General features: G+C 27.5%; 2 protein-coding genes across 2 annotated transcripts in view; both read left to right on the forward strand.

Annotated features, from left to right (window-relative positions):
- Window positions 1-14,390, forward strand: part of LOC107451872 (dnaJ homolog l(2)tid, mitochondrial) — a 43,309-nt gene extending 28,919 nt beyond the window's left edge. Inside the window, exon 11 of the mRNA XM_087161540.1 lies at window positions 14,120-14,390. Coding sequence (XP_087017666.1) covers window positions 14,120-14,202 — 83 coding nt within the window. The 3' untranslated portion in view covers window positions 14,203-14,390. The remainder of the gene's footprint in view (window positions 1-14,119) is intronic.
- LOC147811894 (uncharacterized) lies at window positions 589-10,837 on the forward strand. Its single transcript, XM_087161539.1, has 3 exons — window positions 589-2,850; window positions 6,598-7,369; window positions 8,874-10,837. The coding sequence occupies exons 1-3, from the start codon at window positions 2,759-2,761 to the stop codon at window positions 10,653-10,655; spliced, it is 2,646 nt and encodes an 881-aa protein (XP_087017665.1). The 5' UTR covers window positions 589-2,758; the 3' UTR covers window positions 10,656-10,837.
- Window positions 14,391-15,231: the final 841 nt, after the last annotated feature.

Below are 15,231 nucleotides of genomic sequence, written 5' to 3' on the forward strand. Positions count from 1 at the left end.
CCCGCCCAAACGCTTTGACCCCGCCTAATCTTGTGAGTAGGGAAGTGGTGTAAGTCCTAATTGACCAGTTAGAAGGAAAATCTTCTGGGGAAACCAATCACTTTCTACTAAAGTAGAAAGTGAAAACTGACCACTCATTACGCAAAGATTCTTTTCGTTCTTTCTTTTCTTTTTTTAAAAATTCATTCACGTAGTTTCATTTTGTTAATTTATTTAATGACAAAGGCGCTATAAATTCATAAATACCCGCAAGGGGATCAAAAGGGTGCACAACAACTCTGGATATTCAATCAATAAAAATTCATATTTTATTTTTAATTATGTAAATTTTCTATTTCAAGAAATCTCAAATATTGCTGTTTGCGTATTACATGGAATCTACTTCAATTCGACAGTTGCATTTTCAAATTTAATGCCAAAATTAACACAAATTTTATTTGCTAAATAGAAGAGGCGTGAAAAAATATTTTTATAAAAAAATTAAGCTTATGGGAACTCATGTCCTTATTTAATTCTAAGAATTTAAATAGATCTTGATCATTATTAAACATTTTTATCGTTTTAAAATAGAAATGTTTTTTGAAAAGCTAATTTTTTGCCAATCAATAATTGGCTTATTAACACTTAATTAATTTATTAAAATTGTCCTAATACAAATAAGATTTCTATTATTTTCATGCAAAATAATATAAAAATTTTAGTTTTTTTTTTTAATTTTTACAGTTATTTTATTTTTTACATTTATTGTCATAGGATTCGTCAAGTATTGAAATATTTTGAGGTGACCAAAATTCATAATTCTTTTACCCTTTTCTAATTTCTTTCTTATTATTAAATAAATAAAATTATTTTCGATAAACTTAATTTTCTTTTTTTTTAAAAAAAAACTAAACTCCCTCCGAAAATATGTTTTTTTTTTTATTATTATTACTATTATTATTATTTACTCAATTCTGTGGATGACTCTTACCTCTATCGCCAAGGATATCTTTAATTTTTTTTATTTATAGAAGTATTCAAAAATTATAGTAAATTTTATTAATTTAAGCAGAGACTATCTATTGTAGTTCGAAAAAATCGATGAACTTACCGTTTCGAATGTCGTAAATTTAAGACAGTTATCTGTTTAATTAGTACCAACATTAATCTGCTTAACTTGTACCAATAATAATATATTTTGTTTTTTTTTTATGAAATCAGCACATAATATTAAAAAAAATAATTTAAAAATGGAATACAGGTGGAATACTATGTGGTAACTCGTAGTTGTGATCACTGACTAATAATAATTATAAATGTGGAAAAATATGTGGAACAGTGTAGTGGTGAGGTCATGCAGGTGGAAGACTGTTGAACCACAAAGCGGATTGTTTGTGCAGGTAAAAAACTCTGTGGTACCAAAAATGTTCAAACATTTCATTATGATAAGATAAATATTTATTTTTTAACATAGCTAATTTTGCTTATTAATCAGTTCTTAAAATAACATTGGAAAATTAAAGGTACATTGTTACAATATATTTGTGTCAAAAACCGTAATTCCATATTTTTGCTTACAGGCTGATATATTATGTGATTATAATGGTATATTAATGTAAACCACACTAAAAATTTATAGTTGTAAGACGGTTAATAAACTTAGACACTGACTAAAATAAGTTTATTTTTTAAAATGTAGCGTAATGAGAGAAAATCATGAAATTACGTTATTAGAGAGAAACGACTCGCTGTAAAACTTAAATTTAGAAAACTTTCAAAATAATAAACGTCATAATATAGCATTGTTAAATAAGAAAAATGAATAGCAATATCTTTAAAATAATTTGAAGATACCTATAAATTTGGGATATAAAATTTTTTCGAATATTTGTATAAGTGTTATTTATGCTGATGAAAACGAAGAAAAAGATTGGAAATTAGCATTACAAAATAGCCGCTGCATCATTTGATTTTTATACATAGTTAGATATTCTTATTTTCTAACTCTACAGTCCCTGGTGGGCTTTGACTTTCTTTACAATGGCGCACAACTAAGCTTCCTCTCCACATTTCTTTTTTTCAGTTTATTTATTATTATCATTATCATCATCAAGTTATTAGTATCATCAAGTATTTAAGTAAGTTGATTTTTCTGCACGTTATTATGACGTTGTTATGTTATCCTAAATTTATATTTTCTACTGCCTCTTTGACATATATATATTTCGATTACACGTCCTTTGCGGTATAATCAGTGAGAGACTAAAGTGCTCAAGAGTACTTATCCTTTTTGTTGGCCTGGGCACACCTTTTCCATCAAGAGACAGGTAAATTTATGTATACTAAACTATCTTTTGCAAAATAATTAGCGTGGCTAAACTCACAGGTGTCGAGTTAGTTCCTTACACAATACTTTAGTTTTCAAAGAAGCGAAAAGGGGAGATCACGGTTCAATGGTACATTACTGGAAGGGTGATCGTTTTTCGAAGCTTTTGTGAAGCCTCGTTATTTAGGAACACCTATGAATAGAAATCTTCAGCACTTCTAAAGGCTCAATTATTTAATTTATTTTAGCATGATCATGTAACTAAAAGTGATTAACATACCACTCATCTCCTTTTCTGTATATAAGAACGTGCAAAACTGTCGAGTTTTCAAACATTCGTTACCATTCGTTGCGATGCGTCGTATTAGTAACAGAGCAACCTTTACTTACTTTTATACCATGATTTCATAAAAAAATTTTTAAATTTCTTTGATGTAAGAAGATTTAGCCAGGATGCCTCGATTTAGAAAAAGAGAACGTGATTTACATTTGTCTGCACGTAGAAAGAAAAATAAAGGTCAAAATTTGAAAGCCTGGAGAGAAAGGTAAGGCTATTTTCATTTTTGTTTTTCAAAAATCCATTTCTTCTTAGAATGTATGTATGTTTTTGAAAATCCATTTCTTTTGTTGCTCAATTCTCTATGTGCGATAAAAGTCGTTTTTTTTTCATCGATGTTATGTAATTCCAATTCAATCATTTTTGGATATTTTAATTTCAAAATTTTTAAATATTACCAAAAATTATAATAAAAAATGTTAAAAAATGCTTATATTTTTGAAATTCTTTTTTTTTTTTAATTATAACCTTTATTTATTTTGTATAGTTGTATAATTACAAAATAAACAACTAAATAAAAATATTGAGAAAGCTGTTCAAATATAATTTTTTTGTTAATTTTCAATTGGTTTGCAAAATTACTTTTTTTGGTAAATATAAAAAACTGTTTTAAATTGAAAAGTTGAATTTTTTTCTTCCATTTTTCTTTAAATGAAAAATTAATTTTGACACGTTTATTTTAATGGACCTTTTCTATCGCAATAGTATTATTTTCTTGCCTTTGGATTAAAAAAAAAAAACATGTTTAAATTTTAACACTACCATTTTCTATCAGACCGATAGAAAATATTCTGTTTAGATTTTCTTGAAAATATTATTTATTCACGTTTACAATATTATTATTTTCTTATTTCCTCGCATTCCGATTTGAAATTTGTGTATAATAAAGTTATCATAAGTAAAGACTTCATACTAAAATAAATTAATAGCTTAAATACTTGGTTATGAAGCATTTAACTTCTACTAGTTGTACGCCGAAGCTGGAAGTGATGTTTAGAAGCTTGAAAGTGTGGCAAAGAGGATATTTCAGTTTACAATAATTTCGTAAATGAATCTGTATTGAATTATTTTAACTTGTATTTCATTTATTTATTAGCTTAATTAATAAATATTTATTTGCGACACTCAATCAAATGCTGAATTAAAAAAATATTTTTGTTTTAAAACTTGTAAAGCTTTAATCTTATAAAGTTACACTCTGTTAAAAATTTCTTTTCTGAATCGGTAAGATTTCCTAAGATTTTGTTTTTTTTTATTATGATGAAATTAAATAAAATGAATAAAATTTGGGCGAACGAAGGTGTTACTATTTTTATGTTGTAACTTGTAAATATTAGTAGGGAAGACTAAAGCCAGTTGACACAAGAGTGGGTTGTAGTTATAACTTATTCTATTTCCTGCTCTTCTATAAATTGTGTCAACTCAAGGATTCCATAGAATGTAACAAAAGCGTAGTGCTAACGTTATATAATAGGAATATAAGCATTTGATTCATTTTTTTTTTTTTAATTAAGTCATTTTACTCAGGTTTATTTCTGTGTTGACTGAAATTATGACTACTATATAATTTTATGAGAAAGTTTATTGAAGAAAGTTCTGCGTGAATTCTAATAACATGCTACTGTGAAGGGTTATATATAAGGCTCGGGTTTTGATGACATTTGCATTTTTTTTTTTTTTTTTTTTTTGCATTTTCGGACAATATTTGTCCTTTAGATCATTTTTTTAGATTTATAGGGCATTTTTTTAGATTTATAGGAAATTTTTTTTTTAAATTTTGGGGCGTATTTTGCATTTTAAAGCATTTTTAAAGTTTTTTGTTAATTTTTGCCACTTTTCATTATTTTTTGCGGTATTTACATTGAAGTTTCTATACAAAATGAAAATGCTTTGGAGACAATATATTTTCCTTTTTTTCTGTTATTTTAGGATATAAAGCATATTTTTCAAACTTTAATTATCGTAGAAAAAATATTGCATTGCATTATACTTTTTTAAATGACTCATAATGATTTTAAGGAGAAAAACATTCTGTTAGTTCAATATTTCTACTTTATTTAAGTCATGTCAGAAGCCTTTTTAGCGCAATTTTTACATTTTTAGAGCATTTTGTGTACTTTTTAAGGTCATTAGTTGAGATTTTTCAAACTCCGAGCATCAAAATCTGGGCTTTATATATATATACCCAATGATTGCTGGTAAAACAAATTACGTGTAATTTTTTTTATTTAATTTGAAATTGAATAGAAAAAAATATTGGCACAACAAATTTAGAGTTAACGAATAAGTATGATCTGTATTTACATCTTCATCATTAATCGAACTCCGCAAAATCTACCAGTTACAAAAAAAAAAAAAATAATAATAATAATAAAAAATAAAAAAGTAAAAAAAAACAATATTCTTTTAATTTGTGATTTATTTACATCTTATTAACTAATAATCAACAGTTATTTCATGACATGAAATAGTTTTTTGTTCTACGAAAGTTGAAATTACTGTAGTATTCATTCACAAATTTTAGTAGAATTCATTCACATTAATACAGTAGGAAACCGATTATCCGGAACGATCGGGACCATCGCTATTCCGGATAACTGATTTTTCCGGTTTTCTGAATCGCTACAAAAAGCCGTTTTTTTTTATTGTTAAACCCAACTGAAAAAAAAAATTGGAAATGATCTTAAAAAGAAGAAAATACGATGAAGTAATACACTAATTATTATTTCCAAAATGATGGTATGGTAAACATCTTTAAAAAAAGAACGAAAAATCCTAAAATCTTATGAGGAAAAAAAAAATTTTTTTTTTAAGAATGGCTGGAAAATTTACCGAATTTCGTTCCGGTTTTTTGGTTTTCCGGTTTTCTGGTTTCCGGTTAACGGGTTCTCTACTGTACTACTAAAAGCCATTCTGTTCTTGTGTTCGTGCAAACATTCCCTTTATGATTCGGCTAAAACCTAATACTGAACATATAAATATTTTCATTACTAATAATTTTTTAAAATGACATTTTATATTACAGATATATTGTTATAACTAAGGCCCGGATTTTGATGACATTTGCATTTTTGGACATTTTTTGTCCTTTAGGGCATTTTTTTAGATTTATAGGGCATTTTTCATTAAATTTTTTGGCTTATTTTGCATTTTTAAACATTTTTTAAATTTTTTCCAATTTTTATTATTTTTTTATCATTTTTTATTATTTCACTGGCTTCTAAACAGTGAGGAAAATCTCTAGAATAACATCAGTAGACGTTGAAAGAAGCTTCTCAGGTATAAGAATTTACTTTTAGACAAGAGACGCTCGTTTACATTTCAAAATATCAAAAAAAATTTAATAATCCAATGTAATTCTGATATTTAGTAATATTATGAGATTCAAGTTGTCAATTCATTAAAGTTTCTACACAAAATGAAAATGTTTTGGAGTCAGTATATTTTCCTTTTTTTCTTTGTTATTTTAGGATATAAAACATATTTTTCATACTTTAATGAACGTAAAACAAGTATTGCATTGCTTTATATTTTTTGAAATGACTCATAATAATTTTAAAGAGTAAAACATTGTTTTAGTTCAATATTTTTACTTTATTTAAGTCATGTCAAAAGGCATTTTTAGAGCAATTTTCGCATTTTTAAGGGCATTTTTCGCACTTTTTAAGGGCATTTTTTTCACTTTTTAAGGGCATTTATTGGGATTTTTTAGGTCATCAAAATCCGGGCTCTAGTTATAACAAATTGGATTAGTTCATGACAGTAAGTTAATATTTCCGTTCACTAAAAGGGCAAATAGTTTAAATATATTTAAGCATACATCACGCAGTGACCAAAAATAAAATTTTCAGCAGGAAATAAATGAGAAAAAAATGTCTGATTCAAAAAAAAATGAAATATATATTGATATTAAAAAATTTGATATAATTATATGTTAATTATATTTTCCTTTTAGAAAAGCGAGAGAACTGGCAGAATTAGCTGAACAGCAGCAGTTAGAACCACAGCAACTAGAACATCAAGAACAACATCATCTAGAGCAACAGCAGCAAGGACACCGAGAGCAACAGCAGCAAGTACAACAGCAAGGACAACGAGAGCAACAGCAGCAAAGACATCATGAGCAATATCAGGATGTACAGCAACACAGAGAAGAACAAGAAGAAGGGTATGATATCGAACCAGCTCAACTCTTGCGCACAGAAGAACTTGAAGGGAGAAGAATAATTGATATTGTCTTTTTCCTGAAGCAAGTACGGAGTTTAGACAATCATAGCAATTTTGGGTGCAATTTCTCTTCAATGGAAATAATATCTGAAGAAAGGAAAGGCTTACTTTCTGGATTCAAATTCAAATGTCGCATGTGTAATCTAATGAAAACCGTTTGGTCAGAAGACACAGATTGTCCTTCCAAAAATGTGAACACTGATGCTGTGTCTGGTATTATGACAATTGGATGCGGTTTCAACAACTTGGAAGAGTTTTTTGCTATAATGAATATTAAAGCAATGAGTTACAATCTTTATAGTAAAGAACATGAGAAAATCTGCGATGCTTGGGAAAAAACAGCTTTGAAAGAGATGGAATTAGCAGCAGCTGAAGAAATGGCTTTAGCTGTAGCAAGAAAAGAGGTAGATCAGGACGGTATACCACTCTTGACAGTAGTCGTAGATGGAAGTTGGGCGAAACGTTCATATCGGACAAATTTCACTTCCCTTTCTGGTGTCGTAAGTATCTCTGTTTCATTAATTTTCGATAACATTAATTGCATAAGTAAACATATATTTCTTTACTTATTTATTATTTTTTTAACCTGATAATTACTTATACAAAATGTGATTCTAAATTGTTACAAGCACTTTAAATAAATTAATTTACGCTTTGAAGCCAACAAAATTTGAACAAAATTTTTTGAAACAAAAATTTAATTGAAATCGTACTTTATTTAAATTTTTTAACTAAATCTACATTTAATACTTTTAAATGAAATATATATGTATCTGATATATTTTAAATTAAATATATATTTAAAATTTTTTAAGTTAAATATTTAATATCATAATACCACCATTATAATATCATAATAATATTTAATATCATAATATTTAATATCATAATATTTAATATCATAATATTTAATATCATAATATTTAATATCATAATATTTAATATCATAATATCATAAACCGAAAGTATGAAAATAAAATAGAATAAAACTTTTTTATTCTCCATATACAAATGTCTTCAGGAGTGAAGCACCCTATTTTTTTTCGTTTTATGTGTGATAAAAAAAAATCAATTATATTTTTCTTATCCACAGCAAAAAGGGGAACTTTAGGGAAAAACTTAATGAAACTACTGCTGAGTTTTCTGATGCAATATTTATTAATTTATTGCAAAGTGGCATACCCCACTCCGCCAAAACCTTGTTTCTTTTAAAACTAGTACGTCAGAAAATTTCTCCATAAAGAATCTTACTTTTAATAGAATGCATTATTATTCATTTTCCAAAGCTATTTCATCTGCTAGAAATATCTCACTTCAATTAAAATTGACAAGGATTCCATATCTAGTAACTTTTTACTTCAGTAAAGTTTCAACAATTTCAATGAACTGAGTTTATGTAAAATTTGCTTGTTCTTTTATCCGATACATCGAAAGAAAAATGAAAAAAAAATTTACAATAAATATAATAATTAAAAAAGAAAATACTGTCTCATAGTGAAGGAAATATCAAAAATGTTCATAACTGTCGTCACAGCCACCGTACCGAAAATCATCCTTCTCTATAAATGCGATTGTGAAATAAGTGCTAGTTTCTATTTGCATCCCGATAAGTAAAGGTAAAAGTTTTGAAGCAGCTCAGCTAAAATTTTGTTTCCTTAATTTCTTGGATTATTAACCATATCTTTGATTGACCGTGAGTTGTTAAACGCTTGTGACCTACGAAAGAGTTTTAAATCACATTTAGAGGTGTAAAATTAAGTGGAAAATAAAAAATATAATTATGATTTTAAAACTATTCTTAAAAAAATTAATTTTTTTCCATCAAATTCTGCTATAATCAAAAAGTCAGATCAGAGAAAAGAACTTGTGCTATCAGCAGAAAAAGATTTGTAATCAGAGAAAAGCACTTGTTCCAACTTACGGACAAATCACGCATAAAAATTAAATGTTTAAAATGAATCTTATTAAAGTATTGCATTCTTAACTCTGATTTTTCTTCCATAGGCAGCTATTGTTGGCTTTTACACAAGAAAAGTTTTGTTCATGGGAGTGCGAAACAAATATTGCGCTAAATGTGCACGGGCAGAATTACGTGGAAAGCTTGCTGCAGACCATAAATGTTTTTTAAACTGGACAGGGACATCAAGTGCAATGGAAGCGGATATAATTGTCGATGGATTTAAATGTAGTGTCGAGTTGTACAACTGCAAATATTCGACAGTTATAGGAGATGGAGACAGTAATGTCTATAAAAAAATCATCGATGCAAGACCGTATCCCGAACTAACTGTCGAGAAAATTGAGTGTAGCAACCATTTGCTGCGGAATTTATGCCACAAAATTAAAGACATAGCCAGGTCGGGATCAAATGGTGACATTACTGCCAGAAAACTGATCAATTCAAACATAAAAAGGTTCAGAAATGCCGTTACAATGGCAACCAAGTTTAGAGGGCAAGAAGAGGCAAATTTAACCGATAAAGTGAGAAAATTAAGGGAAGACATCCTTAATGCCCCCTTGCACGTTCTTGGTGAGCATGATAAATGCGCTGATTACTTTTGCAAGAAACCAAGAAAGAATACAATTTATAGTACCATTAAAAGTTCGGCAGCTTTTTTTAAAGTCATGCAAGCATTTAATATGTTATCTGACAATGCAAAGAGTTTATTGTACAATGTCAACAATAACTCTGCAGAACATTTCAACTCGGTTGTTGCAAAATTTGTTGGTGGGAAGAGAATTAATTACTGCCTTAGGGGCTCGTACCAAGGTCGGTGTAATGCTGCTGTTTCGAGTTACAATTCTAAAACACCACTATCGAATCTACATAGGACGTTATACAAGTCTAGCCCAAGTTCAGTTTTAAAGCGTTTGGAAAAAAAGAAAGTAAGAAGGAATTCTGGGCGCAAAATAAAGCCAAAGAAATTATTTAATAAACCAAAGGAAGAAAATGATAAATATTATGGGGAAAAAGCAGAAAAACCAGATATGAACTCTCAAATATATGAAGAAAAGAAAGATTATGTGTTAAAATCCTTAACTTTAGATGAAGTATCCAGGAAGAGGCTGCAGTTGGATACCACTCTTCAACGCGATTCATCTCTATGGGTCGAAGAGAGAAGAAAACGAATCACTGCTTCCAACTTCGGTACCGTTTGTTGCAGGCTGCCTCACACAGGGTGTGGAAATTTAGTGAAATCGCTACTATATTCAAATGTGGATACTAAAAGTATGCAGTATGGCCGCTTCAACGAAAAACATGCAATTGAACACATCGAGAAACATTTGGACATTCGTGTTCAACCCTGTGGTCTCTTCGTAGATGAAGAAGATTTTTATTTAGGGGCTACACCAGATGGACTTATTGATAACGATGGCATACTTGAGGTCAAGTGCCCCAGTTCGTGCAAAGATATGACCCCTGAAGAAGCTATAGTTAAAAAAAAATTTACTTTCTGGAAAATTGATAAAAAAACAAATAAAGAGGAAATTAACTTAAGGCACAAGCATTATTTTCAAGTTCAGGGGCAATTACATATAACAAAACGCAAATATTGTTTATACATAATGTGGACCCCTAAAGGAGTAAAGATAGAAAAGATTTTCAAGGATGACAGGTTCTGGAATAAAGAAATGAAATTAAAACTTCAACAATTTTATTTTGATTGTATTTTGCCAGAACTTGTTGATCCTCGACATACGCGGTCAATGAAAATTAGGGAGCCTGAATATATTATAAAAGCGCAAAATGAAAAAAATCTTTCTAAAAAAAGGAAACTATTGTAGTATAATTGTATTAGAATAATTGTTAAGAAGTAGTTTCATAATTGCTTATAATTAGCTAAAATAAATTTTTGTTTATAGCTAATGAGTCTGTCTGGTGTGACCCCGAAGTAAAACTTTTTTTTTTCATGCAATAGTTAACAAGATTTATATTTTGTTTTTCCTTGTGTTCAGTTGCATGTTTATTAGACATGAAATATATATATATATATATATATATATATATATATATATATATATATATATATATATATATATAATATTATATATAAATATATATATATATAATATTATATATAAATATATATATATAAATACATATATTTAATATACTGCGAACTGAATAAACGAGCAGTTTGTTTTAAAAAAATGCAAATTATAATTGGCTATCTTATGTATTGTTATTTAGATAAATTTATGTCACAGTTATTGTTACTTCAAATTTTGAATCTTATAATAATTTTGTTCATTCATATTCAACAATATATATATATATATATATATATATATATATTCGAAGATTTTTGTCAAACAGTTCAAAATATCAAAATAGTTCGCATATCATTAATAAAGTGAGTTTGTTATCTTTATTATAAATGATACTTTCATTCTTTGCATCTAAATAATTTAATTAATAATAAATTTTCGCCGAGTATACCGTAATTTTCTTGTCACCCACTATATTTTCAACAATCAAAAATCATCGTAGCTATTAAAATTTTTTCTTAACTTCTAAGCATGCTTTTCTGCTGTAAATACTGCTTATAGCTAATACATTCTTTTTATTTTGTTTAATATTGTTTTATAATTGAAATTTAATAACCATTCTACATCTTGTTTTAGAATTGCAAAGTATTATTATGTATCTTATGTATTGTTATTTAGATAAATTTTTTGCCATAAAAATTTTATTTGCAATTTTAAAAAATTTTAATATTTTATTCAATACTATTAAACGAAATGCTATGCGCATACATGCATGAATCTAATTAATTTATGCGTAAATGATTTTTACCAAAGAGTTTAAAATAAACATCAAAATAATACTTAAAAAGAATACTATATGAAATAATGACCTACGTTTTCTGAGAACTCTTTTTTACAATTTCATTATTCTTGTATATCATTCTTTATAAAACATTACAACTGATTTTAAACGTCTGTAATGCTAAGTAAAATAAAAATACTTTTTTTCGTATATAAAAAAATTATGTGGGATTTATCTCTTGCCTCCCTTTTCATTCATGTGCATGTTTTTTATTAATTATATTTCCTCCTACAAAACGTCCGTTCAAATTTTTCTTTATAGTTATCTAAAGCTTGTTTTGTTTTGGCCTTTGTATATACTGCACATAAACATAGCTAATAAATACATTTTTGCATAATGTAAGCAGAATACTTCATTATACATCCTGTTTTGAAAATGCAGTTAATAAAAGTTTACCTGCAGATTTTTATTAATTTGTCCCTTTATAAAAATAAGAAGTAACTGGCAATATTCATTCATCATCACTTCTGAATATTATTCTCTGCTTTTATTATGTTTTCGCTTCTTATTATTGTTCAAAATTAGAGGATGAAAAATAAAATTGTTCTTTATTTAATTTTAAAGGCATTATAATGCATTATTTCATGATAAATATATATACACCGTTTAATAATCTTAAATTGTAACATATTACTTCTACTTTTGAAATTAGTTAAGAAAATGTATACACTTATTATAATGAACAAGAAAAAAACGAAATTCTAAAGGAAGAATTTTCTTTCAGTTCTTATCACGTTCGGGGAAAATATTGAATGAGTTTTTGTATCAATCAAAAGTTAACTATGAATTTCAAGAACGGATTTCTGGAAGTACGGCACAACAGTGAAGTAGCAAATGTATACAATTTTGAACTTAATTCCAATAAAATATGAAATTAAATTATCAATAAAATTTGAAAATTTTTGGGATTTAGACTAATATTGATACTTGAATCTGTAAAAAAAATATAAATGATAGCAAATCTCAGGGAAAAGATCATTTTGTTTAATAAAAAATTAAATTTGTTTCATTTTCCCTGCCACCGGCGTATATATACGCCTTTTCGAGTACCATCCTTTGCATTGCGCTGCTATAAAGAAAACTGCTCCAACGATTTGAATTGATTTTTTTTTTCATTTTCTTTTTTTCTGACGGAATATTAATACGGAATATAAAACGGAATATTTCGTATTCATTATTATAATTGCATACATTTTCAGAACTGATTCTAAATTTTAAAAGTAAAAGATAACATATTACTTTTAAAATTCAGAATTAGTTCAGAAAATGTATACAAACATAATAATGAATACGAAAAGTAACTACCTGAATTTTCTTTCAGCACTTATAAATTATCACTTTCGGGGAAAATATTAAAAAAGTTTTCATATCAACCAAAAGTTAATTATGAATTTCAAAAATGAATTTGTATATGTATTCCACAACAATGACAGAGCAAATTTATAAAGCTTCTAATTTAATTTCAATTAAATAGGATATAAAAATATCAATAATAACACCATAAAAAAATTGATTTCTGGAATAATTCATATTAGATTTATGTTACAATCAGTAAGAAAAAATTTACATGATCGCAAAGCAATCATATGAGTGTCAAGATCATTTTGTATAAATTTGAAAAACTGTTTATTACAACAAAATAAATCAAACAGTGTACACTTTTCAACTCTTGTTAGAGAGAGATATGAATTACGTAGTGAGGAGTTCTAGTCAAGCAAATGTCTTATTTGAGGAAGGAAGAAAGTTTTCAATCGAAGCTATCCTATATCCTAAAATTCTAAGCAAAACAGGTTTGTCCAGAAAATAAAATAAGAAGAAAACCACGTTATTTGAGAAGGTTTGAGGCAAAGAGGGGTTTAGGAAATGGGTTCTTGGTTCCCCCTTATATTTGATTGACAGGCCGGTCAGCTTGGAAGGGTCCTCCTTTTACCACCCTTTTTCCCTTGCACCCATTCTCACACCCCCTTGACAAAAAGTTTTCACTTCCAAGTGATGTGCTCTTAAGATATCTTTATCGTTCTTGGTTGAGAGCTAGGTGTCGTAAATTGGACGCTAACAATCGACTGAACAATTGGCGTGTGTAAGCAGCAAGGTGCATGCTTAATATGCTGCAGCTGAAAGTTATCTCATTCATTGTGGTGTGGAAGATTGAACAGAGAGTTACCAACTCGGGTACTGTCCTCATCACCTGATTGGGGTCAAAATTACCTGACATTTCTGCTATGGCTGTTAAAAGAGGATTGGGTGCTTGGCGATTGGTTAGCCAAGCACCCAACTGGTATTAGTATTGTTGGTTGATTGGTGTGTTGGAGACTAAATTTATTTTATTTTATTCATTTATTGTTATTATACATTTCTTGTTTTATATGTTATTATGTTTCTTGTTATTATACATTTCTTACATAAATATCTTTTTCAGAAAAAGAACAAAAGTATGCTGGACATGCAGAACCTGAGAAAAAAGGACTATTAGAAAAAATTAAAACAGCTATATTTGGATAATTATTCTGTATAATTATTCATTTTTTCCAATTTGAAATTTGTGATAGATTTTAACTTTGTTTTGACCACATGTATTATTAGATGTAAATGGAAATTTATATTCCGAAGATCTAGATTGGTCTACATCTTGTAAATTGTTTCAAGTTCAATAGTTTTATTTAAATATCAGTAAAACATTTTTTATTTAATGCCTCTCTTTATTTATTTATTCTTTAATAGTTAAGGGAATTATCTTTACAAATTGTTTTGATTGTTAATGTTAGTTTAAATGCAGAAAATTTATGTATGTTATGTATGTATACATTTAATTGTTGATGGATAAAACAGAAATAAAAGTTTTTAAAAATGTAAATATCTGTAGACAAATAAAAAAAATTTTGTTGAAAATATTATACTACTTTTAGGTATGAAAGCAGTTTTAAAAGATTTCTGTAGCAATAAAAATTAAAAAAAAAAAGCATTTGTTTTTAAATAGTGATGTTAATGTTCCCAATTTTACATACTTTGGACTAAGTTAAAATTTCTTTAAAACTGTTCCATACATGTTTCTAATTATAATCGAATATTTTTGTACTATACAGCATCCCTTCTTTCATATGAAAATGGTTTCAAACTTATCTAATTGTGTAGGGAAAAAAAATATTAAAAAAAATTGCTAATTGTCAGACAAAGAATATCAAATAATCGGACTCCATTAGCAAAATAAAAAACTTGGTGAGATATTAAGAAATAAAATTCTGTGCTTTTACTGCAAAGAAGATACACTGCAAGGCATTTTCAATCTCTCTGAAAACATCTTTTTTAAGTGGCTATTTTGCACATCCTTTATAGTTTCTGTTTTGCCTATTAGGATTTTTTTTTATAAATATAATTGTTTCATAAATATTTCTTAACATAATTAGCTAGTTTTGGTAATTATGACAACCATTTTTTCATATGAAAGTGGATTCAATCTCAAATGAATCTCATTGTACAGAAATGAAAAAAAAAATATTGGAAAGCAAATTGTGTTAAGTATGTATATATACA

This window comes from Parasteatoda tepidariorum, chromosome 4 (assembly GCF_982258835.1).
Source record: "Parasteatoda tepidariorum strain Cologne lab strain chromosome 4, Ptep-v5.0, whole genome shotgun sequence".
Classification (NCBI taxonomy): Eukaryota; Metazoa; Arthropoda; class Arachnida; order Araneae; family Theridiidae; genus Parasteatoda; species Parasteatoda tepidariorum.

Excerpts from the sequence above, each read along its gene's own strand:
- LOC147811894 (XM_087161539.1), top strand. The coding sequence starts at position 2,759 with ATGCCTCGATTTAGAAAAAGAGAACGTGATTTACATTTGTCTGCACGT. Across the intron at positions 2,851-6,597 it reads TTGAAAGCCTGGAGAGAAAG|AAAAGCGAGAGAACTGGCAG; the intron begins GTAAGGCTATTT and ends TTTTCCTTTTAG. Across the intron at positions 7,370-8,873 it reads TCACTTCCCTTTCTGGTGTC|GCAGCTATTGTTGGCTTTTA; the intron begins GTAAGTATCTCT and ends TTTCTTCCATAG.